This window comes from Schistocerca serialis, chromosome 1 (assembly GCF_023864345.2).
Source record: "Schistocerca serialis cubense isolate TAMUIC-IGC-003099 chromosome 1, iqSchSeri2.2, whole genome shotgun sequence".
Taxonomy (NCBI): Eukaryota; Metazoa; Arthropoda; class Insecta; order Orthoptera; family Acrididae; genus Schistocerca; species Schistocerca serialis.
Genome location: NC_064638.1, coordinates 780,217,725 through 780,243,858, shown reverse-complemented (window position 1 = coordinate 780,243,858; position 26,134 = coordinate 780,217,725). Strand labels below are relative to the sequence as shown.

The 26,134-nt window shown below is 43.4% G+C and overlaps 1 protein-coding gene and 1 pseudogene across 1 annotated transcript in view; both read right to left on the bottom strand.

Moving 5' to 3' along the window:
* The window catches only part of LOC126458218 (U-scoloptoxin(19)-Sm1a), a 54,257-nt gene that overhangs the window by 3,280 nt on the left and 24,843 nt on the right, over positions 1–26,134 (bottom strand). The window contains exon 2 of the mRNA XM_050095119.1: positions 5,558–5,734. Coding sequence (XP_049951076.1) covers positions 5,558–5,734 — 177 coding nt within the window. The remainder of the gene's footprint in view (positions 1–5,557; positions 5,735–26,134) is intronic.
* Positions 5,132–5,249, bottom strand: LOC126424797 (5S ribosomal RNA; annotated as a pseudogene).

The window sequence follows — 26,134 nt, the reverse complement described above, 5'->3', positions numbered from 1 at the left end:
ACAAGTAGTGAACCAGATTAGCTAGGAGCCGATTAGAAGATGGGATTGCAGGTTGAATAAATTTATTGTGAAGAATAGAAACAATTTTTGTATTTACCGCGAATTTAATCAGACTCTGTGTCTGTTATTTAAATGTGAAATATTTTCTCACTATGACAGATGTGAATTAAGTAAGGTACCCGACTTTTCTTGGGACGCTGTTCAACGACTGCCTATAATTAACTAACGTCATCAACAAGAAAAACCAGATAAGCGGAAATTTAACTGTATTACATGTTTTCAATTATTCTTTAAAATGTGTATAATATTTGTCATACGGAAATTAAATGCTCGTATAATAGATAAATGCTGTATGGTTAAGTGACAATGAATAAGGTTACAACATCCACCACTAACGCTGGACATCGTACTGTTGAAATATGGCTTATGAAGTTGCATGAATGTGGCGAAATGTCTCGAGCTCTAACACCTCACCGATGTAACTGTGCTGTTCAGATTATCCTTAAAAGATGGAAGACCAGACCACCGTGCTGCATACAATAACGCCAACCATTACAGTTGCTATTTTTTTCTGTATCAGTTTCACGTCACATTTATTCCCGAGTTATCATCAAATGATCTGTTTAAAGAGGAAGAAAAAAGGATACACTAAAATAATAGGAAACTTAATTTCACATCAAAATAAGTTCTACATACAACCATGTGCACTTCAATACGTTATATTGTAACTCGTCAACTGACGAGGCCCGAAGAGGAGTTTACAGTATAACATGGCGCCCTGATTTTTGGAGATGAAGATTACAGCTGACATAGAAATTCCTAACTCGCATCTTCATAACTAAGAACATTCAGAACAAAAATTAATCATAAGAGAAAGACTTCTCAATGTCAAAACTAGAAACAAGTTACTGAACTAGTGATGAAGATAAGCTAGATGCGCACTAGAAGCGAGTAGATGACGCCCTCATGCAGGCGCCATCAGCGCTTAGTAAACTAGTAGACGGCAGTCGTAAGTGTAACTAAACAGTCATTAAGAATGAACTGATAAACCAAGCTACTGTTAAAAAAGTGCAATGCGGCAGAAAAACGAGACGCCAGCAAAGGAATGAGACAAAATACAGGAAGAAGAAGACACATCATAACAGATCAGAAAGTGCTATAGATAATCTTTTGTTACGGAAATCGCACCGTACATTTAAGAACTGTTGTAGGTATTTTTTAAATCAATTATGTTTTTCAGTTCTTCGCGGGTGTCCTCGCTGCACGCTTTTGGAACATAATGACAGATATCAGGGTGTGTAAATGGCATCATTTAAGAACATAATGAGAGATATCAAGACGATCTACCTGTATAAGATGGTTGTCTACAACGTAATAGAGGGTGAGCACAGTAAACTGTTCCTATGGCACGATTTTGACAACAGAATACTGTCCCTTAAAAACGAATTATCCCAGAATGCTTTTCCGTATGATATTACTGAAATGAGAATAAGCAAAGTATGTTAGCTTACGAATGTGTATCTTTCCCAGGAGTGCAGTAAAATGAAGTGCAAAAGTAGCTGAAATGACCTGTTTAAGGAACTCAATTTTTTTTAACTTAATTCTGTTCGAAACGTGTCCTCAAAAAATTGCAAGACTCTGCCTTGCTCACTGCTGTTCATGCTGTAAACATATTACGATCTGATGTTCAGAACGGAATATTCTGTATTTTCTTAAAATTAAAGGTAAGAGAGATGTATCTTGCAGACAATATTTAACAGCTATTCTAAAAACGTTTTCTACACTTTTCTATGTTGCTTTATGTCTATTAGTAACGATTATAACTGTTGCATCGGTTCAAAAAGAACTGCAGGGGTTTGACAAAACTTAGAAACAACGTGACAAACGCATACTTGGACATAAATGTAGACGCCAGACGGGCCAGGTAGCGCTGTTGTATTTGACCACGAACGACACCTGCGCAATGCCCTCAATACGTAGCAAGTTCAGATGGCTCTGAGCACTATGGGACTTAACATCTGAGGTCATCAGTCCCCTAGAACTTAGAACTACTTAAACCTAACTAACCTAAGGACATCACACACATCCATGCCCGAGGCAGGATTCGAACCTGCGACCGTAGCGGTCGCGCGTTCCGGACTGAAGCGCCTAGAACCGCTTGGCCACCGCGGCCGGCACGTCGCAAGTATCAGCCGTAGTCAGAACAGTATTTGCGTAGTTGTGATTGCATTACGTTGGAGCTAAGTGAATTCGAACGCGAGCACGTGGCTGGTGCGGTTGTGGTGTGTGCTTCCGTAACCAAGATAGGCGAAGTGTTAGTTCAAAACGCGCCGTATTAAAGAAGTGTATGCTGTATCAAGAGACAGCGTATCGGAGATTTACACTAGATACAGGGAAAACAGGAAAACCTCATTCGCTAAGTCACAACGCAGGTGAAAGTGTGTGTTGAGTGATCACGACGAAGAGTGATTAAACAGGATTGTGACGACAGCAGCAAAAGTCACTGCAGGAATGCATGTCGGATTCGTGAAACTTGTCAGCACCAAATTAACACGAAGGGAGCTACACTATGTGATCAGAAATATCCGGACACCTGTCTGAAAATGACTTACAAGTTCGTGGCGCCCTCCATCGGTAATGCTGGAATTCACTACGGTGTTGGTCCACCCTCAGCCTTGGTGACAGCTTCCACTCTTGCAGGCATACGTTCACTCAGGTGCTTGAAGGTTTCTTGGGGAATGGCAACCCGTTCTTCACGGAATGCTGCACTGAGGCGAGGTATCGATTTCGGTCGGTGAGGCCTGGCACGAAGTCGGGTTTCAAAAGTATCCCAAAGGTGTTCTATAGGATTCAGATCAGGACTCTGTGCAGGCCAGTCCATTGCCGGGATGTTACTGTCGTGTAACCACTCCGCCACAGGTCGTGCATTATGAACAGGTGCTCGATAATGTAGAATGATGCAATCGCCATTCCCGAATTGCTCTTCAACAATGGGGAGCAACAAGGTGCTTAAAACATCGATGTAGGCCTGTGCTGTGACAGTTCCACGCAAAACAACAAGGGGTGCAAGCCCCCTCCATCAAAAACACGACCAAACCATAGCACCACCGCCTCCGAATTTTACTGTTGGCACTACCCACGCTGGCAGATTACGTTCACCGGGCATTCGCCATACCCACACCCTGCCATCGGATCGCCACATTGTGTGCCGTGATTCGTCGCCCCACACAACGTTTTTCCACTGTTCAGTCGTCCAATGTTTACGTTCCTTACACCAAGAGAGGCGTAGTTTGGCCTTTACCGCCGTGATGTGTGGCTTATGAATAGCTGCTCGGCCATGAAATTCAAGTTTTCTCACCTCCTGCCTAAGTGTCATAGTACTTGCAGTGGATCTTGATGCAGTCTGGAATTCCTGTGTGATGGTCTGGATAGATGTCTACCTATTACACATTACGACCCTCTTCAACTGTCGGCGGTCTCCATCAGTCAACAGACGAAGTCGGCCTGTATGCTTTTGTGCTGTACGCGTCCCTTCAAGTTTCCACTTCACTATCACATCAGAAACAGTGGACCTTAGGGATATTTAGGCGTGAGTAAATCTCTCGTACAGACGTATGACACAAGCGACACCTAATCACCTGACCACGTTCGAAGTCCGTGAGTTCCGCGGAGCGCCACAGTCTGTTCTGTCACGATGTCTAACGACTACTGAGGTCGCTGATATGGAGTACCTGGCAGTAGATAGCAGCACAATGCACCTAATATGAGAAACGTATGTTTTGGGAGTTTCCGGATACTTTTGATTATATAGTGTACATATGCTGGGAATAGCAGGCCGAGCTGGAATTGTGAAGCCACTCATCAGGGATGCAAATGTACGTAGCAGGAAAACATCGTACCGAAGCCATAAAATGTGGACTATGGAGCAATAGAAGAATGTGATGTGGTCGGATGAGACTTCTTACCTACTGTTTACAAATTTTGGCCGAGTTTACGTCCCAAGAGTTAGACATGACGGATAGGGGAGGGGTCGGTGACGATTTGAGCAACCACATCGCGATATTCCATGGGCCTCACTGTTACTCTATAAGATCGTATTACTGTCAAGAATTATGTGCTCATTTTGGCCAATGAGGTCCATGCCAGTGTTTATTCCCCAATGGTGATACGGTGTTCTGAAACGGCAGGGCCCCTGTTCACCTGTTCGCAAATCTCAAAAAATGATTCAAATGGCTCTGAGCACTATGGGACATAGCATCTGAGGTCATCAGTCCCCTAGACTTAGAACTACTTAAACCTAACTAACCTAAGGACATCACACACAGCCATGCCCGAGGCAGGATTCGAACCTGCGACCGTAGCAGCAGTTCAAAATGGTTCAAATGGCTCTGAGCACTATGGGACTTAGCTGCTGTGGTCATCAGTCCCCTAGAACTCAGAACTACTTAAACCTAACTAACCAAAGGACATCACACACATATCCATGCCCGAGGCAGGATTCGAACTTGCGACCGTAGCGGTCGCGCGGCTCCAGAGTGTAGCGCCTAGAACCGCTCGGCCACTGCGGCCGGCCGCAAATCTCACATCGTCCAGCACTGCTTTTGTGAGTACGAGGATGAATTGCTGCATCTCCCCCGACCGCCATAGTAATTACGTCTGAATATTATTGAACCTCTTTGAAAAGAAGGGTGCGTGATCGCTATCCATCTCCATCATCGTTACCTGAACTTGCCACTATTTTGCAGGAAGAGTAGTGTAAGATTCCGTTAAAAGCAATAGAGTACCGGTACCTGTATTTACGTCTTCTGAGAAGGCAGGAAGCTGTTTTGAATACCAACGGCTATTTCTACTCCTTATTAGAAACGGTAATATTTATGTCCTGCCCCTGTAATTCGGCTTGATTTATACGAAATGAAAGATGATTAAAACAAAACTCCGTCGTCAGGCCACGAGTGGCCTACCGGGACCATTCGACCGCCGTGTCATCTCCATAGGAGGATACGGATAGGAAGGACGTGGGGTCAGCACGCCGCTCTCCCGGTCGTTATGATGGTATTCTTGACCGAAGCCGCTACTATTCGGTCGAGTAGCTCCTCAATTGGCATCACGAGGCTGAGTGCACTCCGAAAAATGACAACAGCGCATGGTGGCCTGGATGGTCACCCATCCAAGTGCCGACCACGCCCGACAGCGCTTAACTTCGATGATCTCACGGGAACCGGTGTGTGCACTGCGGCAAGGCCGTTACCCAAAGATGATTAACATATGTGATAAATTGGAAGACCCCGTATTAAATCTTTTGTGTGGAACACCACTAATCGCTACCAACCCCCCCCCCCCTCCCCCACCCTCCCCCCCTCTCCTGTCTACAGCTGATTAACTACGAAGTACAACAACGTACTCTCATTTTGCTAAATAACGCGTGAGTCATCTGTTTTTTATACCGTTAATTCCATAAAACCTCGGGCTAAGCTGTTCGCATGTCGGCCGCCAGCATTGCAGCCGGAGAAAGAGGTGCGGCTCGTAGTGTCTACCGTGTACTGTGGTGTATACTTACGGCCGTAGCAGCACTCGACGCCCTGCGGCTGCTGCTGCGGACAGAGGCCGGTGGTGTTGTGCAGCGAGCCCGGCGGGCACTCCGCGGCCAGCACGCACAGCCCGCCCTGGCGCGAGCACGCCGCCTCGGGGCGGAACGTCGCCGCCGTCGCCACCGACGCCGGGCGTGGCGTCGCCTCTGCGAACACCACGACATCCACGTCTCACACACTCTGCACGCAACTCAAGTGCACTTCATATCGGCGTCAGTACAGGCGCCGATCACGGATTCAGTTCTCACACGCACATACATACATGCACACGCACACATAAATAAACAAGCGGCCCCGCCGTTACACCCACTTTTAACGACTACAGATGCATGAGATTTTGGTAATAAAAACAATAAAATATTTGTTTTGATATAATAATAGTAATTTCTTGAAACTTCCTGGCAGATTAAAACTGTGAGCCGGACCAAGACTCGAACTCGGGACCTTTGCCTTTCGCGGGCAAGTGCTATACAATTTTTTTTTGCGTTTTAGACCGCTTTTTTTCTTTAATCTCATTTTGTTCGCTTTATCTGCTCTGAGCGGACGTCGTAAGACATCCGTTTAAGTTCGTTGTTGATCAATTAACTCAGGTTTTTTTTTTTTTTTTTTTTTTTTTTCAGAGGGCGACTGACCCTCTGAACGAGCACTCTGAGCTACCGTGCTGGCTTTTTTAAAATCTCATTTTGTTCGCTTTCGTTCGTTGCATCTGCTCGATGCGGACGTCGTAAGCCATCCGTTTAAGTTCGTTGTTGATCGATTAACTCAGTTTCTTTTATTACAGAGGGCTGCTAACCTTCTGACCGAACACGCTGAGCTGCCGTGCCGGCTCCTCACAGCTTTACTTCTGGCAGTATCTCGTCTCCTACCTTCCAAACTTTACAGAAGCTCTCCTGCGAACCTACGGGGACGGGGCGTGAGTCGTGCTTGGGTAGCTCAGTTGGTAGAGCACTTGCCCGCGAAAGACAAAGGTCCCGAGTTCGAGTCTCGGTCCGGCACACAGTTTTAATCTGCCAGGAAGTTTCATATCAGCACACACTCCACTGCAGAGTGAAAATCTCATTCTGGAATAATTTCTTATTACTATAACAAACACAAAAATAGTATGAAACAGCAAACACTTTTCATTATCCCGAAAATTATTTTTATTTTGCCACGAACCGGCTTCGGCTTCCTAGGCCATCGTCAGCCAACTGAATGTCGCAAACACAGATAAAATGACGTGCGACTTACACAGATATTATTTATACACAACAAACAAAACATAAATTATACACTGAAGAGCCAAAGAAACTGGTACACCTGACTAATATCACGTAGGGCCCCCGCGAGCATGCAGAAGTTCCACAACACGACATGTCGCGGACTCGACTAATGTCTGAAGTAGTGCTGGAGGGAACTGACACCATGAATCCTGCACAGCTGTCCATAAATCCGTAAGACTACGAGGGGGTCGAGATCTCTTCTGAACAGTACGTTGCAAGGCATCCCAGAGATCCTTAATAATGTTCATGTGTGTGGAGTTCGGTGGCCAGCGGAAGAGTTTAAATTCAGAACAGTGGTCCTAGAGCCACTCTGTAGCAATTCTGGGCGTGTGGGGTGTCAGACTGTCCTGCTGGAATTCCCCAAGACCGTCGGAATTCACTATGGACAAGAACGGATGAAGCTGATCAGGCAGGATGCTTACAAACGTGTCACCTGTCAGAGTAGTATCTAGACGCATCAGAGGTTCCGTATCACTCCAACCGCACACGCCCCACACCATTACAGAGCTTCCACCAGCTTGAACAGTCCCCTGCTGACATGCAGGGTCCATGGATTCATGATGTTGTCTCCACACCCGTACACGTCCATTCGCTCGATACAATTTGAATCGAGACTCGTCCGACCCGGCAAGATGTTTCAGGTCATCAACAGTCCTATGTCGGTGTTGTCGGGACAAGTCGAGGCGTAAAGCTTTTTGTTGTGCAGTTATCAAGGGTACACGATTGGACTTTCGGTTCTGAAAGCCCACATTGATGATGTTTAGTTGAATGGTTCGCACGCTGACACTTGCTGATGGCCCTGCACTGAAATCTGCAGCAGTTTGCGAAAGGTTTGCACTTCTGTCACGTTGAACGATTCTCTTCAGACATTGTTGGTCTGGTTCTTGCTGGATCTTCTTCCGGCCACAGCCACGTTGGAGATTTGATGTTTTACCGGATTCCCGATATTGGCGGTACACTCGTGAAATGGTCGTACAGGAAAATCCCCACTTCATCGCTACCTCGAAGATACTGTCTCCTATCGCTCGTGCGCCGACTGTAACATCACGTTCAAACTCCCTTATATCTTGATAACCTACCATTGTAGCAGCAGTCACCGATCAAACAACTGCGCCAGACTCTTGCTGTGTATGGTCTTTCCCGACCGCAGCGCTGAATTCTGCTTGTTTGCATAACTCTGTATTTGAATACGCATGCCTATACCAGTTTCTTTGGCGCTTCAGTGTATGTAAGTGTTTACAAAGGAAAGTATTAAATTTTTAATACTACGCAAAAGTAGTTACACTAGCTAAAAGTGAAAACATAAAGTTTTTTTCATTTGCAGATACAATTAACGAGTGTTGAAAAATAGAGTGGAATTTAAATAGTAATCCAATATTTGTATAACTGAAACTTAATTTTTCAATAGTCGTTAAACGTACCTGCACAAGGAAAGAACTTTGTTTTATTTTTTAGTTAACGTAGCTATTTCTGCGTAATATTAAAGAAATGTAACACTTTCCTTTGCAAGCACTCTATACCTCATAGTTCTTGTATCTTTTGTATCTACTGTATGGAGATAAAACAAAAGAAGGGCGATGGCACTACAGACCTACGCTGTACGTTGTTTTGAAAGCTGAGTGGTCTGGACCTGCCGCCATTTTAAGTAGCCCAAAAGATTAGAAGACTACTGTTTATCATTGCTCCTTGTTCATTATTTCTGTTGTGTGCGCGCAACAGCTATTTTAAATACTAAAATTACAGTGCTTAATGAACAAAATAGTGTAAGAAAGGCAATTTCGAACGTTTTCTGTTCTCGTATGCACAACATTTTTAGGGTTCACGTTTGCAAAAAACTTACCTAAGTGTTCTTTGCTAGCTCATAAACGTGTGCAATTACTAAAGAAGCAAGCGATGCTATCGTATCTTGGGCACGTCTACAAAGTGAATGATTATTGAAATGTCAAAGAAACAGGACTGCATAGAGGTGTAGGTCCATGCAGAATGGAGTTATAGTTTTATTATATTGCCACTGTACTAGTCTCCCTGTAGTTTAACCATCTTCTCACTTTGAAATCTTACCTATGACGTGTCATTTAGTGTGTGGCCAACAACAGAAATTTACTAGGTAAAAACAGACATAATTTTTTAAACATCTTCCAGCATTGTGGAATGCTATAAATGTGATGAAGGGAATGGTCGCAAACGCTTAAGACCTCTTAAAATGGATACTTTTCTTTAACATGTTTGTCAATAGCTTTTTAGTAATGCTAGCCTAGCCTGCATAAGATGTAGGCCTACTTTGCCAACAGTAACCAATTTGCTTCTTTTTCCGAAATATTTCTCGCCTGTAACTCCGTCAGTTTTTCAAGAATAGCACAATTGGAATGTGCTTCTACTTTGATCATCTGCTTCATTTTAGCATATAAGTCTATACTTTGCTTTGTGATATACCAAAAGTTAGTTGCTTAGTTTCATGTTCCATGTATCTTTTGCACGATAAATAGTAATGATATGGAACCAGTAATTATATATTGACATTTATTTTGTTAACACGCCTGCATGGTGATCATTTATTAGTTTTACATTTTCTAATTAATGACAGACAGACATTGGGGAGTAATTCCTACCCATCACCATTTGCATATAACAGTAATCTTCCGCGAAATAGGAGGAGTTATCAAAGAGAAACGTTTTCAGTTCAGTTTCTAATTTTACTTTGCTGGGTGTCAGGCATTTTGTATCAATGGCTAAGTGATCAACACTTTTGGTTGCAGCACTGTGAACCCCTGTTTGTGCTACAGACAACCTTAGTGTGGCGTAATGAATGACATTTTTTCTCCTGGTACTGTAATTGTTCCTGCTGAAGTGCAGTGGATTATTTACAACAAACTTCAAGAGGGAATAACTACAGTGTGAAACTGATAGATTGCTACTCACACGCCAAGCATAAAGCAGGCATGACGAAAAGAGTGTTCACATAAATTTACAGCCAAAGCATTCTTCGGAAAGGAGGCACAGCACACGTACACATTCATACAATAACATAGACAAAACTCACGCACATATGACCGCTCTCCCCGGTTGTTCTAGCCGGAATCTTTTTTAAAGGGCGAGGAAATGTGAACAGTGAATGATAATAGTGGGTGGGTAAGTTAGGCCATGAGATGCCTGCCCCAGGAATCAGCGCGGTTATGGAGCCGTGTGTTGTGCGGCGACGAGGCCGCTGATACAGCGTGGCTCGGATGTCGGAGCGTTTGGGACTTGGAAGGCAGTGAAAAACACAGGAAAAAAGAGAAAGAACGGACAATGAGTAAAGTAGGACAAATCTAAAGTCAAATGGCAGACATAAAATCATTTCAATAAAAGTAAACAGTGCAGCAATAATTCATGTATACAAAATAAGATACTGCTTGAACCGCTCCACTTGTGGATGAAATTTGAGTAGGCCGTCAGCAAGCAAGTGGAAAGTATTCTGTGATTCATTGGCATTTTCGAGACCCTTGGTTTTCATTCTGCACCCCCTTAGCCCTGAGTTGACACCTGCGACAGTGGAAACTACCTCATCAATTGATGGGCACCTGTAGCTGGTAACAGGCATTTAACTAGTCGATGTCATTACGCTTATCCCACCATCGAGGCAGGTTATATAGAGCAGCCGGAGTGGCCGTTGATGATATACTCCCTAATAAACTGAGAGCTCAGTTTTTAAAGTTTTTAATTGTCCAGTACTTCTTCTGGTGAGTGTTATGCGTAAGGTAACGTTGTAGGTCGTTTTAAAGCCACAAATAACAATCAAGTGGTATATTACTTGTACATGGAAATAGGGTACGTCTTACAGCACTATTTCGTGTCTGTCTTCATTCCATTCTACATAATGTCACATCGATATAAACTCGTGTTTTATGCTGGGACTGTGGCGACAGTCTGTGAACTAGATATTCGCAGCAATTTTTATAGTTTCGGTTCAAGGTGATTTACTGATTATAACTGTTATGACTTACATGACATATATAACTTGTAAAAGCAGAAGCAAAAATGACTTCAAGATGCAAGAATTTTAAGAAACTCTAAACGGTAATAGTGGACTATGGAAGTTAACAGGGAATACAGAAACCGTATAGCTGCCTGGTGGAAACCCAAATAATTTCTGTGAAGCATATATTTTGTTCTGTGATTAATGGTGTCAAATCAATAAAATTTTGTAGTACACATTATAGAAGCTGTTGTTGCAATGTAGAGGGTGGTCCATAGGTGTAGAATTGAATTTATAAAACAGGTGCATAAACAGAATCACGTAGTACAAGATGCGACAGGGGGAAACAACGCGTTGCTATGTCGTCAAAATGATGTTGGAAGCAACAATCTTGGGTTCAACTAGTAATTTTCAAATGGAGAGCGGTCCATGTGGCATACCAGACAGCTAGAGAATTACGCGAAGGACATAATGCTGTCTTTCATTTGACCACAGATTTATTCAGTTTCGATTTATATCGCATTTTGTTCAGAACAGGGCAAATGCTGGTGTTATCTAAAATGGCTACAAGATGTGCTCCACGTGTAAATGTTAAACAATTTTTAGGAGTTGCTCGTAACTCACGAAATCTAGAAGCTGATTGCGACTCCTCGAGGACAACAAAGGACACATTTCAACAGCCTGTGAGAAGCAGCATGGAGTCAGACACCAAGAACGCCTGCAGATGGCAAGAAGTCGGCTTGCCGAAATACCGCGCCTTTTGGACGACACTACCCGGCTGAATACCCGAGAAATTTTCAAGATTTATGTAAGCCGGGAAAACCTCAGATCACACAAGCAGCAGGGAGATGTTCATTTTTCAACTGTTTGTCATGTTGTTAAGACGAAACACGAAACTGATAGGGACAGGCAAAATTACGAATCAAATTGTGATTCTCAAAGACAAGCACACAGAGGTGAAGTCATAGGACAGCGATAAGCACATACACTCCTGGAAATGGAAAAAAGAACACATTGACACCGGTGTGTCAGACCCACCATACTTGCTCCGGACACTGCGAGAGGGCTGTACAAGCAATGATCACACGCACGGCACAGCGGACACACCAGGAACCGCGGTGTTGGCCGTCGAATGGCGCTAGCTGCGCAGCATTTGTGCACCGCCGCCGTCAGTGTCAGCCAGTTTGCCGTGGCATACGGAGCTCCATCGCAGTCTTTAACACTGATAGCATGCCGCGACAGCGTGGACGTGAACCGTATGTGCAGTTGATGGGCTTTGAGCGAGGGCGTATCGTGGGCATGCGGGAGGCCGGGTGGACGTACCGCCGAATTGCTCAACACGTGGGGCGTGAGGTCTCCACAGTACATCGATGTTGTCGCCAGTGGTCGGCGGAAGGTGCACGTGCCCGTCGACCTGGGACCGGACCGCAGCGACGCACGAATGCACGCCAAGACCGTAGGATCCTACGCAGTGCCGTAGGGGACCGCACCGCCACTTCCCAGCAAATTAGGGACACTGTTGCTCCTGGGGTATCGGCGAGGACCATTCGCAACCGTCTCCATGAAGCTGGGCTACGGTCCCGCACACCGTTAGGCCGTCTTCCGCTCACGCCCCAACATCGTGCAGCCCGCCTCCAGTGGTGTCGCGACAGGCGTGAATGGAGGGACGAATGGAGACGTGTCGTCTTCAGCGATGAGAATCGCTTCTGCCTTGGTGCCAATGATGGTCGTATGCGTGTTTGGCGCCGTGCAGGTGAGCGCCACAATCAGGACTGCATACGACCGAGGCACACAGGGCCAACACCCGGCATCATGGTGTGGGGAGCGATCTCCTACACTGGCCGTACACCACTGGTGATCGTCGAGGGGACACTGAATAGTGCACGGTACATCCAAACCGTCATCGAACCCATCGTTCTACCATTCCTAGACCGGCAAGGGAACTTGCTCTTCCAACAGGACAATGCACGTCCGCATGTATCCCGTGCCACCCAACGTGCTCTAGAAGGTGTAAGTCAACTACCCTGGCCAGCAAGATCTCCGGATCTGTCCCCCATTGAGCATGTTTGGGACTGGATGAAGCGTCGTCTCACGCGGTCTGCACGTCCAGCTCGAACGCTGGTCCAACTGAGGCGCCAGGTGGAAATGGCATGGCAAGCCGTTCCACAGGACTACATCCAGCATCTCTACGATCGTCTCCATGGGAGAATAGCAGCCTGCATTGCTGCGAAAGGTGGATATACACTGTACTAGTGCCGACATTGTGCATGCTCTGTTGCCTGTGTCTATGTGCCTGTGGTTCTGTCAGTGTGATCATGTGATGTATCTGACCCCAGGAATGTGTCAATAAAGTTTCGCCTTCCTGGGACAATGAATTCACGGTGTTCTTATTTCAGTTTCCAGGAGTGTATAAAGAAGGCGGTAGTATCTCGAACATAAGGTGTATAAAGGCTGAGCATTGACGGAGCTGTTATTTGTACTCAGGTGATTCACGTGAAAATGTTTCCGACGTGACTTAATTGTCATTGAACGCGAAATGGTAGCTGGAGCTATACGCATGGGACATTGCATTTCGAAAATCGTTAGGGAATTCGGTGTTCCGAGATCTACAGTGTCAAGAGTGTGCCGAGAATCTCAGGCATTACGTCTTACCAAGGACAACGAAGTGGTCCAGCTGAACTTATCATTGATCATATGCACCAATTCATGGACTTCATGTTTCCAAATAACGATGAAATTTTTGTGGATGGCAATGCTCTATGTCACCGGACCACAATTGTTCGCAACTGGTTTAAGGAACATTCTGGACAACTCAGGTGAATGATTTGACCACCCAGATCGCTCGACGTGAATCTCGTCGAACATTTTTGGGACGTAATTGAGAGGTCAGTACGTGCACAAACTCTGCACCGGACCACTTTCACAATTACGGACGGCTGTAGAGGCACCATGCCGCAATATTTCTGTAGCGAACTTCCAACGACTTGTTGAGTCCGTGCCACGTCCAGTAGCTGCCCTACGCCGTGACAAAGGAGGTCCGACACGATACCAGGAAGTATCCCATCACTCAGCGTATTATGAGTCAGTCCAGGGGTGCGTAATTTTTCAGCGACTTCACAGTACTAGGCTGTAGAGCCAATAGCTAACAGGAGAAAGTCTTGGTCAACGTATCGTGCTCGGCGACGTTTGTTGAAGCCGATGTAAATCATAATGTCTTCTTGGCAACATAAATGTTTGAATTCGTGTGACAGTTTGATCCTCTCACATCTGAACTGGAGCTATTATTACGAACTTTTATTTTTTGTTGCAAAGGACTTTGCAAGGAACCGAAGGATAGATCAAAAGAAGACTTTTCGCGATGTACGATTTGCGGTCCAGTGATTGGATCTTGGAGTTTCTCATGCATAATCAGACAGGGTTCATACAAACTGTAGGGAGTTGTGACCATCTAAACTTGCCTCGTTAGTTCAAATGGCTCTGAGCACTATGGGACTCAACATCTGAGGTCATAAGTCCCCTAGAACTTAGAACTACTTAAACCTAACTAACCTAAGGACATCACACACACCCATGCCCGAGGCAGGATTCGAACCTGCGACCGTAGCGGTCCCGCGGTTCCGGACTGTAGCGCCAGAACCGCACGCCCACCGCGGCCGGCGCCTCGTTAGTCAAAGAGATGATGACGACCTTTATCCAAGCATTTTTCCAGAAGATTGACATAGGACTGCAAGTAATACGTTTTCTTCATCGTCAATATTGTAAACACGTCGCCGGAAACTGCCTGTAACATTTGTAAGGGACAGGTGGAAGTTTTTCTCACAAATGGGCTACAAGAAGAGAGAGAACAACATGACACTAGCTGTTGCTTTTCGATGGGTATTTTTGGACGACATGCTTCTCTTTCAACGCCAGTCCAGACGTTGCGCAGACATTATTGCAGTCCTGTAGAAAGCCAACCGGTAGTTACTATTATTAATAATACCTATGACGAGCCAATTGTAGTGCATCCCGTAACAATTTCTACTGGTGACGAACTGCAGCGTAACTATCTCTTACAGAGACAGTTTCTTGCGAGAATTTTCTGCCCTTTACAGTATTAATATTTGTGCGGAACGAATTGTTATGAGTCACGAGGCGACGTGTCAATAGACACATTATACGGATATGCGGATCCGAAAACTCTGGGAGAGTAGTAATACATACTGTACAGCGACTGCATCACTAATAGATGCCTCTCGGATTGGCCGCGAGGTTTGAGGCGCCATGTCACTGAGACAGACCATGTTGTTGTTGTTGTGGTCTTCAGTCCTGAGACTGGTTAGCAACAAAAAATAAGTTTCTTTTGTTCCATTTACAAATGAGTCCTTCGCATGTGGGACATGGCAGCATCACACCGACAGACCAGTGCGAACAGGAATGGTGACAAGACGAACTCAAGTCGAGTGGTCGCAAGAGCGGCACGGGTCTTTCCAAATGGACCTCACCATTAGGAGATCGTACTGTTGTTCGTCTAGCTGCAACTATTAGACGAATGACAACAGTCGAAACACGGGTAAAGTGGCACCGCGAACGATCAGGTGACTGGAAATTGTGTTGAATTTCCGAAGTGTCATGCGTTGTTTATCGTTGATATTATCCTGCAGACAGTAGAGGGTTGCGTTGTGTAGACCCAGACACTTTTGGGACAGTGAGTGTCATCCTGTGACGTTGAGCGATGACTCCTGTTTCTGTCTGTGGTGTTCAGCAGGTACCAAGGTACCCATAGACGACCTGGAGAAGGATCAAATAAAGTAGTGATCCTCGAAACCTACACCTCTCCATCTCCTGGGATCATTATGTTGGAATCTATATGATTTGAGAACAGGACTGTTTTGGTAGTTGGTGAAGAGTGCTGAATGGCCGACAGTACGTGACAAGAATGGTAAAGCCCTCATGTCTTCTCTTCATGACCAGGGTACCAAATGGCATATTACAGCAGGATAATGCAAGACCCGTACACTGCAGTTCACTCCGCAAACGCGTCGAGGAACGTGCGTATCACTGAGTGAGATGCTGGATACCCTGATTTGCCATCTATAGAGTATGTCTGGGATACAGAAGAAACGAGTATATTGTCGTAACATCCTCCAGCCAACAATCTACATGACTTGCCACAGCATGTGCTTCAGGCGTAGGAAGATATTGTTCAAGATAACATTCAGAGACTGTTCTCATGCTACACTGAAAACAAGAGTATATTTGTTCCTCACATTAATGTTGATTGCGGATTGGAAGTTTAACTATTAATATTCGTCACGTGATAAACATATCTACAAATGACAGACTAGTATATTATGGTGTAGCACTTCCGTTTCCGCCTGTGGATCAACGGACATGCATAACTGAACTGGATGGAACATCGTTTAAAGTCATATTTCACTGTGGAGGATGAGGTTAATACGGCTAAAGTAGAGGGTATCGATGTAAAGGAATCTGGGATAGTAGTAATACATACTGTACAGCGACTGCATCACGCTTAGATGCCGCCCGGATTGAGTGGCCCCTCCTGCCGGAGGTTCGGGTCCTCCCCCGGGCATGTGAGTGTGTGTTGTTCTCAGCATGAGTTAGTTTCAGTAGTGTGTAAGTCTAGGGACCGATGACCTCAGCAGTTTGGTCCCTTAGGAATTCGCACACATACTGACAGATATGTCCGTATTTGTTGTAGACTCGCGTGAAGTGCCTAACATCGTTTCTTGCGAGACAGATTGAGGTCCCAGCGCACGCTGCTGGAAGCTTCGGTCTCGTGACGCCAACACAATGCGTGCTGCGCCAAGAGGGTCTAGGCCGCGCTTTCACTGAGCCCCACCAGTCCGTCCCGTGCTTGTATAGCTCTATGCATTCGCCGGCCTCATTTGCGACTTGAGACGCTAAAACGCGGGGACGCTGTGACCCTTTGTGGCAGACTGCCTGCTCCCACCCCAGCTGTAGCTAAGAGGCTCTCATGAATACCTCCTTGGCAGAGAACCAGGGGCAATATATTAGAGCGTTCCTCAGATAAAAATTCAAACGTCTGTCCTCTAGGATCATGGAGAGCGATAATGAAGCACTATTAAGCTTGGTTCGTCCACGGGACAGTCATGGTTCAGTCATGGTATAGGCAAAGGACTCTTCCTCGACAGAAACGTGATGCAAATTTCCATCAGACGATCCTACCGTAGATTTTTCTTGATTTCCCTTACTGTTGCTAGCAAATTCGAACATAGTTACTTCAACAAACAGTCGATTCATTCTCACTTTCTTGTCCAATGGAGCTTTGTTTATATTGAGGTCGACGTCAACAGATGCCTTTGTTTCCTCCGTGCGGACTAGGTTCCACGCTCCCTGCCTCGATACACATTATCGCAGTAATAAAACTTCGCGATATGCTTCGTGCCGATATTCGAATGCAACCTACACTGAAAAGTTACATTACGCCAGTGTTTAAAACCCTTCCACCTTCAAGACCATACCCTCCAATGGACAGAGGAGGGGCTGTCTTATGGTTTACTGCACAGGAATTTTTGTCTGTATTATACATCTGGTAAGTCTGTCTTACAATGTCTCTCAAGGAGTGACGTTTAGATAACAGCACAACAGCTATCAAAAATCTTCAAACATGGCCCACAAATTGGATCCTGAAAATAAAAAAAAGTTTCACATCTGTGGAAAGAAAGTGTGGTGATAATGACTACAGCGATGTAAACAGAATTAATTCTTCTTTCGTTTGCGAATGTTGCAGTTATTGATTCCTGTGAGTTGAAATTTGACTTCTCTGTCTGAATAGACACTAAACTTGAAGACAAGTTCAGGTGCATGTCTGTTAGGCAATTTCGTATATTTGGAGACGCACGCCTTATTTGTTGTTATTGTTGTGGTCTTCATTCCAAAGACCGGTTTGATGCAACTCTATATGCTATTCTATCCTGTGCAAGCCTCTTCATCTCCGAGTAACTACTGCAACCTACATCCCTGTGAATCTGCTTATTGTATTCTACATCTACATCTACATCTACATTGATACTCCGCAAGCCACCCAACGGTGTGTGGCGGAGGGCACTTTACGTGCCACTGTCATTACCTCCCTTTCCTGTTCCAGTCGCGTATGGTTCGCGGGAAGAACGACTGTCTGAAAGCCTCCGTGCGCGCTCTAATCTCTCTAATTTTACATTCGTGATCTCCTCGGGAGGTATAAGTAGGGGGAAGCAATATATTCGATACCTCATCCAGAAACGCACCCTCTCGAAACCTGGCGAGCAAGCTACACCGCGATGCAGACCGCCTCTCTTGCAGAGTCTGCCACTTGAGTTTATTAAACATCTCCGTAACGCTATCACGGTTACCAAATAACCCGGTGACGAAACGCGCCGCTCTTCTTTGGATCTTCTCTATCTCCTCCGTCAACCCGACCTGGAGATGAATGGAGAGACGTCTACAGACGTTAAAGTAACCTCTGGCGTGCCACAGGGGAGTGTTATGGGACCATTGCTTTTCACAATATATATAAATGACCTAGTAGATAGTGTCGGAAGTTCCATGCGGCTTTTCGCGGATGATGCTGTAGTATACATCTCTTGGTCTCCCTCAACAATTTTTACCCCCCACGCTTCACCAAGAACTAAATTGCTGACCCCTTTATGTCTCAGAATGTGTCCTACCACAAATTTCTCTTCACCCCAATCCTATTCAGTAACTCCTCATTGGTTAAGTAATCTACCCACCTAATCGTCAGCATTCTTCTGTAGCACCACATTTCAAAAGCTTCTATTGTCTTCTTGTCTAAATTGCTTAGCGTCCAAATTTCACTTCCATACGTGACTACACTCCACACAAATACTTCCCGGAAAGACTTCCTGACACTTAAACCTGCACTCAATGTTAACAAATTTCTCTTCTTCAGAAACGCTTTTCTTGCCATTGCCAATCAGCATTTTTTTTATCCTCCCTGCTTCGACCATCATCAGTTATTTTGCTTCCCAAATAGCAGAAACTCATCTACTACTTTAAGTGTCTCATTTCCTAATCTAATCCCCTCAGCATCACCTGATTTAATTCGACTACATTCCATTATCCTCGTTTCGTTTTGTTCATGAACTTCTTATATCCTCCTTTCAAGACACTGTGCATTCCGTTCAACTGCTCTTCCAGGTCCTTACCTGTCTCAGACAGAATCACAATGTCATCAGCAAACCTCAAAGTTTTTATTTCTTCTCCATGGATTTTAATTCCTACTCCGAATTTTTCTTTTGTTTCCTTTACTGCTTGCACAATATACAGATCGAATAACATAGGGGATAGGCTACAACCCTGTCTCACTCACTTCCCAAGCGCTGCTTCCCTTCATGCCCCTCGACTCTTCTAACTGCCATCTGGTTTCTGTACAAATTGTAAATAGCCTTTCGCTCCCCTTATTTTACCCCTGCCACCTTTAGAATTTGGAAGAGAATATTCCAGTCAACATTGTCAAAGGCTTTCTCTAAGTCTACGCATGCCATAAACGTAGGTTTGCCTTTCCTTAATCTATTTTCTAAGATAAGTCGTAGGGTCAGTATTGCCTCGCTTGTTGCTACATTTCTCCGGAATCCAAACTGAACTTCCCCCAGGTCGGCTTCTACCGCTTTTACCATTCTTCTGTAAAGGATTCGTGTTAGTATTTTGCAGGCATGATTTATTAAAGTGATAGTTCGGTAATTTTCACAGCTGTCAGCACCTGCATTCTTTGGAATTGGGATTATTATACTCTTCTTGAAGTCTGAAGGTATTTCGCCTGTCTCATACATCTTGCTCATCATATGGAAGAGTTTTGTCATGGCTGGCTGTCCCAAAGCTATCAGTAGCTGTAACGCTACGTTGTCTAGTCCCGGGACCTAGTTTCGACTTAGGTCTATCAGTGCCCTGTCAAATTCTTCACGCAGTATCATATCTCCCTTCTCATCTTCCATTTCCATAATATTGCCCGCAGGCGTATCTCCCTTGTATAGCCCCTCTATATACTTCTTTCACCTTTCTGCTTTCCCTTCTGTGCTTAGGACTGGTTTTCCATATGAGCTCTTGATATTCATGCAGATGGTTCTCTTTTCTCCAAAGGTCTCTTTAATTTTCCTATAGGCAGTATCTGTCTTACCCCTTAGTGATATATGCTTCTTCATCCTTACATTTGTCCTCTAGCCATTCCTGCTTAGCTATTTTGCGCTACCTTTCGGTCTCATTTTTCAGACGTTTGTATTCATTTCCGCCTGCTTCATTTACTGTATTTTTATATTTTCTCCTTTCCTCGATTAAATTCAACATCTCTTGTGTTACCCTGTGTATTAGCCTTCGTCTTTTTACCTACTTGATCCTCTGCTGCCTTCACTACTTCATCTCTCAAAGTTACCCATTCTTCTTCAATTGTATCCTTTTCCCTGTTCTTGTCAATCGTTCCCTAATTCTACCTCTGAAACCCTCTACAACCTCTGGTTCTTTCAGTTTATCCAGGCCGCACCTCCTTAAATTCCTTCCTTTTTGCAGTTTCTTCAGTCTTAATCTGCAGTTCATAACCAATAAATTGTGGTCAGAGTCCACATCTGCTCCTGGAAATGTCTTACAATTTGAAATCTGTCTAACCATTATATAATCAATCTGATACCTTCCAGTGTCTCCATGTCTCTTCCACATATTTAACCTTCTCTCATGATTCTTAAAGCAAGAGTTAGCTATGATTAAATTATACTCTGTTCACAATTCTACCGGGCGGCTTTCTCTGTCATTCCTTTCCCCCAATCCATAATCCCCTACCACTTTGCCCTCTCTTGCTTTTCCTTCTATCGAATTCCAGTCCATCATGACTACTAAATTTTTGGCTCCCTTAACCAGCTGAATAATTTCTTTTATCTCATCATACATTCCCTCAATCTCCTCCTCACCTGCGGAGCTAGTTGGCATATAAACTTGGTATTATTGTGGTAGGTGCGGGCTTCGTGTCTATCGTGGCTAAAATAATGCGTTCGCTTTGCTGTTCATAGTAGCTTGTCCGCGTTCCTATATTTTTTACTCATTATTAAACGTACTCCTACATTACCTTTATTTGATTTTGTGTTTATAACTCTGTACTCATCTGATCAGAAGTCCTGTTCCTCCTGCCACCGAATTTCACTAATTCCTACTATATCTAACTTTAATCTATCCAGTTACCTTTTTAAATTTCCTAACCTACCTGCCCGATTAAGGGATCTGACATTCCACGCTCCGATCCGTAGAACGCCAGTTTTCTTTCTCCTGATAATGACATACTCCCGAATGTCCCCGTTCGGTGATCCGAATGGGGGGATATTTCACCTCCGGAATATTTTATCAAAGAGGATGCCGTCGGGAAAAATTACCACTGTAGTTTCCCCTTGCTTTCGGCCGTTAGCGGTACCAACATAGCAAGGCCGCTTTGGTTGATGTTACAAGGCCAGATCACTCAATCATCCAGACTGTTTCCTCTGCAACTACTGAAAAGGCTATTGTTCCTCTTCAGGAACCACACGTTCGTCTGGCCTCTCAACATAAACCCCTCCGTTGTGGATGAACCTGCGGTTTGACTGTCTGTATCGCTGAGGCACAAAAAATGGCACTGAGCACTATGGGACTTAACATCTATGGTCATCAGTCCCCTAGAACTTAGAACTACTTAAACCTAACTAACCTAAGGACATCACACAACACCCAGTCATCACGAGGCAGAGAAAAGCTGAGGCACACAAGCCTCTCCACCAATGGCGAGGTCGACGGTTCATGGGGGCGGATGTTCTTCATAAGAAAGAGTAAACGTTTTTCTTTTTACCAAAGCAATAAAACTTCCTGCAAAACTTGGTAGCACACTATTCTACGTAGAGAATTAGGCTTTCCCTGCATGTTCTACACTCAGTGTCTTCTTTTAACGAAACGAAACTTAACTATTTTTCATTCTAATACCTTCTCATTTATGATGCGCGCTACATCACTGTCGGCGAATCTCTCATTCTGCCCTTCCTTGCCAACACCTTGTAATGTTCTAGCGAAACAGCATATGTGGTTGTCGGATCGAAGTTTTCTGAGTTTAAATTACTGATTGAGTATTGGCTGTCTCTTTTTAATTCCTCCCGTCATTGTTTCATAATTAAACAACAATATAGTGATGTTGTACTATGTCATAGAGTTACTCCGTCTCACAGTGACGTTAGTGATCATCTTCTGCCTCCATAATATTTCTGTGGCTTAGAATATGTACATCTCATTTCAACTTCACTTTATCAAAGATTTACTCGGTATTATATACAATTAAATATAGTATTACCTGTTTAGAATGCATCTGCTTAACGTAAAGTTTCAAATCCACACATGTCTCTAAATCTTGGCAATTAAGCCGGTGTAGAAAACTGGCCGGAAAAGAACAATATCGAAGGTATTCAAATACTATACATGTAAACGATTTTGTCCTTTTGAGATGGTTATAAACTGTGTTACCTGTGAAGGTGCCTAGCAGTAGGTCAGAATGTTTTCTCAGGAGACATTAATTTGATATTACACTAGGTAATACTAGTCATCAAGCAGATAGTTCCTTTAGAATTGAAAAATTACATTGTAATAAACTTCCGAATGAACGGCCATACCCAGAATTTAATACATCGTACAGCGAGCCGTAAATGTCCTTTCCGTGTCCAGAATTGGCATCTCGGAAATAAATTAGCGAAATTATGTACAGTGACGCCTCTTGAGGCCTCTTTTACTCATATTCTTTTTACTCAAAATTCAAGAAGCAGTGCTGTATTTGACGTAGACGATGGGCGCAGCTGAACTGTTGACAACCACGCATCACCAATACATAGTTAATATTTGCGCGCCATTACGATATTCTGATTATACAACGATGCTTGGCGATAACTTTCTGCTGCACTGGCTTCACCTTAAGACCTTCAGAGATTACGTCGTTGCATGATTCCTGTGACTTGCGTAACGTGACCCGCCCTGTTCTACAGTGTAAACAGATTGGCTACAGAGGCGCACTGTGTCAAGGTTATCTTCAGTTCTCAGAAGCTGCACGACTACAGTTTTCCACACGAATCAGAGAAGTGATCGTTTTAGAAAAATAAGAAAAACAACACGACTTACGCTGTAAACAAAGAAAGAAATAACTTGATATATAGCTGCGGGGTTACTGTGAGTGGAATACAGGATTTGAGTTAAGAGAAGATGTAACTTACAAGGGAACATTCCCAAGTTTCAGTAAACGATATTGATTAAGCTTGGCGAGAGGGTAGAGGGGTCAAAGTAGTGCGATACGTATTTTTTTGTTTGTGCCCAACTTCCCTTTTGAGGGGTGAAACACACTCCGCCATTTTAGGTTTAGAGGGAATATCTTTGAATCGGTGATGTGTATAAAAAATGTTTTTAACATAAAAGTTGACATGTAATAATGTTCTTGAAAACTGTATAATCAACTACTGAAATTTTGCAAAATACCCCACCACCATTATTTAATCCTGAAAAAGGAAAACTTTTTTTACAACTTGAGTTAAAAAAGCTTTCACGCCACATAAATCTCTGTATAATAAATCTGTTTCCTGAAACACCATTTTTGGAAAATGAACTGTACGCAGTGTGCTTTCGGAGTATTTTCTGCGTACCTAATTAAAGTATATAAAAATTAATTACTAGTCGAATTATTTGTTTTACTTTTATGTGTTGTATGTTGTAAATTGTTATTTTATGTTTTACATTTATTGCTTTTTGTTTTATTATTTACCATTTCACATTCATGTTTTTGTTAACTGAAAAGAATAAGTAGTCCCAATTCATTATTACGGTACAAAATAATTACAATAACGATAATCTGTAAGAAAATACTTAAAGCATGCACATAAAAACAATGAAATTTCTTCACGTAATATACATGACGGGGAAGCTAATATAAAACAAAATTCAGCAAGATTTCTTATTTCACAGGTGATCCTTATCCTGATTTAGTATCAGGAGTATTTCAGTACATTGGTAAGCCTTGGTGAAGAGAATTGATTATGTACTAGCTACTGCAGCTTGACTGTATTGTTTCTCGAGTGGAGATTCGCATCGTCGTCATTCAGCATAACCAGATCTGAAGGTGTTATCACAAAGTCCTTCCAACATCGAAAGCCGTACACGTCCCACGGCTGCACCTGTGCCGTCGAGTCCTTTGGGATCACCAGATGACACAGTTCCTTGTCCTCAATGGTTCTTTCACATTGACACTTCAAGAACCTAACAATAATACAGACAAGAAAGCATCTTTCAAATACCTTTTGACCTGATCAGATGTTTTGTTTAGCAGATTTCGATATTGTCACAAGGACTTTTGGGGCTTCACAAAGAGCTTGGATTCTCGGTCCAAATTCACAATTAGTTTTTCTTAAAACTATGAAAAGGTGGGCGATCAGTGTGAATTAAAACGCTTTGAGGGTCGTACCCGAGAACGAGAAACATATGGCGATCCCACAGGGCTCGATGGCGCAGCTTCAGCCGTGGAATGAATATGGCTATCGATGTTGGAAGAACTTTGTGAGAAGTCTTTCAGATCTAGTTCCGTTGAATGATTATGATGTCAATCTACACTTCAGAAACAATTCAGTCAACCTACAGTCACTGGTATATAGTTAATTTTCTTCGCCAAAGCTTACCAATGTACTGAAATGTGCCTAATTCAAATCAGGAAATTTACAGGTTCACCTGTGACGTTTTGAAATTCCGTTAAATGCTGTTGTGTATATTACGTGAAGAAATTTCGTTCGTGTTGTGTGCATAGCGCAAAAAACCGTTTTGATTTAAGCATTTCATTATCGTAATTATTTTCTGTCATAATAATGAGTTACTTATCATTTTCAGTTATCAAAATACACGTATGTGAAACGGTGATCTAAACAACAAGAAACCTATGAATTTAAAACGTAAAAAGAATAATTTAAAATATAGAACAAATGTAAGTAAAATAAATAATTAGAATAGTAATAAATGATTAGATATTTTAATTAGGAACGCTGAAAATACTCCGCCAGCACATTATGTACAATTTATTTTCCGTAAATGGTGTTTCAGAAACCATCTTTATTACACAGGGATGTATGTGGCTTGAAAGCTTCTTTAATTTATATTGTAATTAAAGTTTTTATTTTTCAAAATCAGTTAATGGTGGTGGAATATTTTGCAAAATTTTAAATTATTGGAATAGAGAACATTAATTATTTATCATGTTAAAAACATTTTTATATGTATCACCGTTTCGAAGATATTCCCTCTAAATCTAAAATTGCGAATTATCTTTCGGGGTGTGTTTTACCCCTTAAAAGTGAAACTGGACACAAACAAAAAGATACTTATTGCATTATTTTGCCCCCTCTATACTCTGCCAAGTTCCATCTAGGTCGTTTATTAACACTTAACAATGTCCCCGTGTCAGATCATTTCCCTTGTTAGATCATTTCAATGAAATAACTACACAACTGCATTTCTTTGCTGCCGCCATCACCTTCCGATTCTAGGTGCTCTACATTTGCTTGGAAGCTGGTAAAAGGAGCGACAGAGCAAAGAACATTCTTTATTCCCACCCCCCCCCCCCAAAGAAGCTATCATTGGAGATAATACGGTACTAATAAAGAAATTAAACAATATTGTGTAGAGCAGGAAGTGAATAAGTGTTCCGCGAAAAACTATTAATAACATAGGGTTTTGTTTACCATTTTGATGACACTATTTTTTTTTAATTTTAGTATGATTTTTACGTCATTATTTATGATTATAATAGAAGTAATCACTAATGAAACAAGTTTTTCTCTTTTTTCAAATTCCATTAACCTTCGGAACAAAGAAGGTGTTCAGTCAAAGAACAGTATTCTCAAAGTGTTCACATGAGGACAGCCCCGTTGGCGATGGTGCCACTAGCATAGAAACTGCACCAACGAGTATTTGGGTTGCGTTTTTGGCTGAGTGCAGATTCATTCTGAGTAGTGATTCTAGAGGTCAACGTTATTGTGACAACGTATTCCACCTCCTTGTGCATATTTTTAGGTTACCTTCGGCCCTGACGTAATTTTTATGGATGAAAATGAGCGACCGCATCGAACAGCGCTGGTGCGGCAGCTCTTGGAACTAGAGAAGAACTGGTGATTGGACTGAACCTATCCTTGCCCCCGACTTAAATCCTATCGAGTACGTGTCGGGTACGTTGGGCATACGTATTGCAGTACGTTCACGTGCACCAAGAACCGTCCAGCAGACCGAGCGACGTGGCGCAGTGGTTAGCACTCTGGACTCGCATTCGGGAGGACGACGGTTCAATCCCG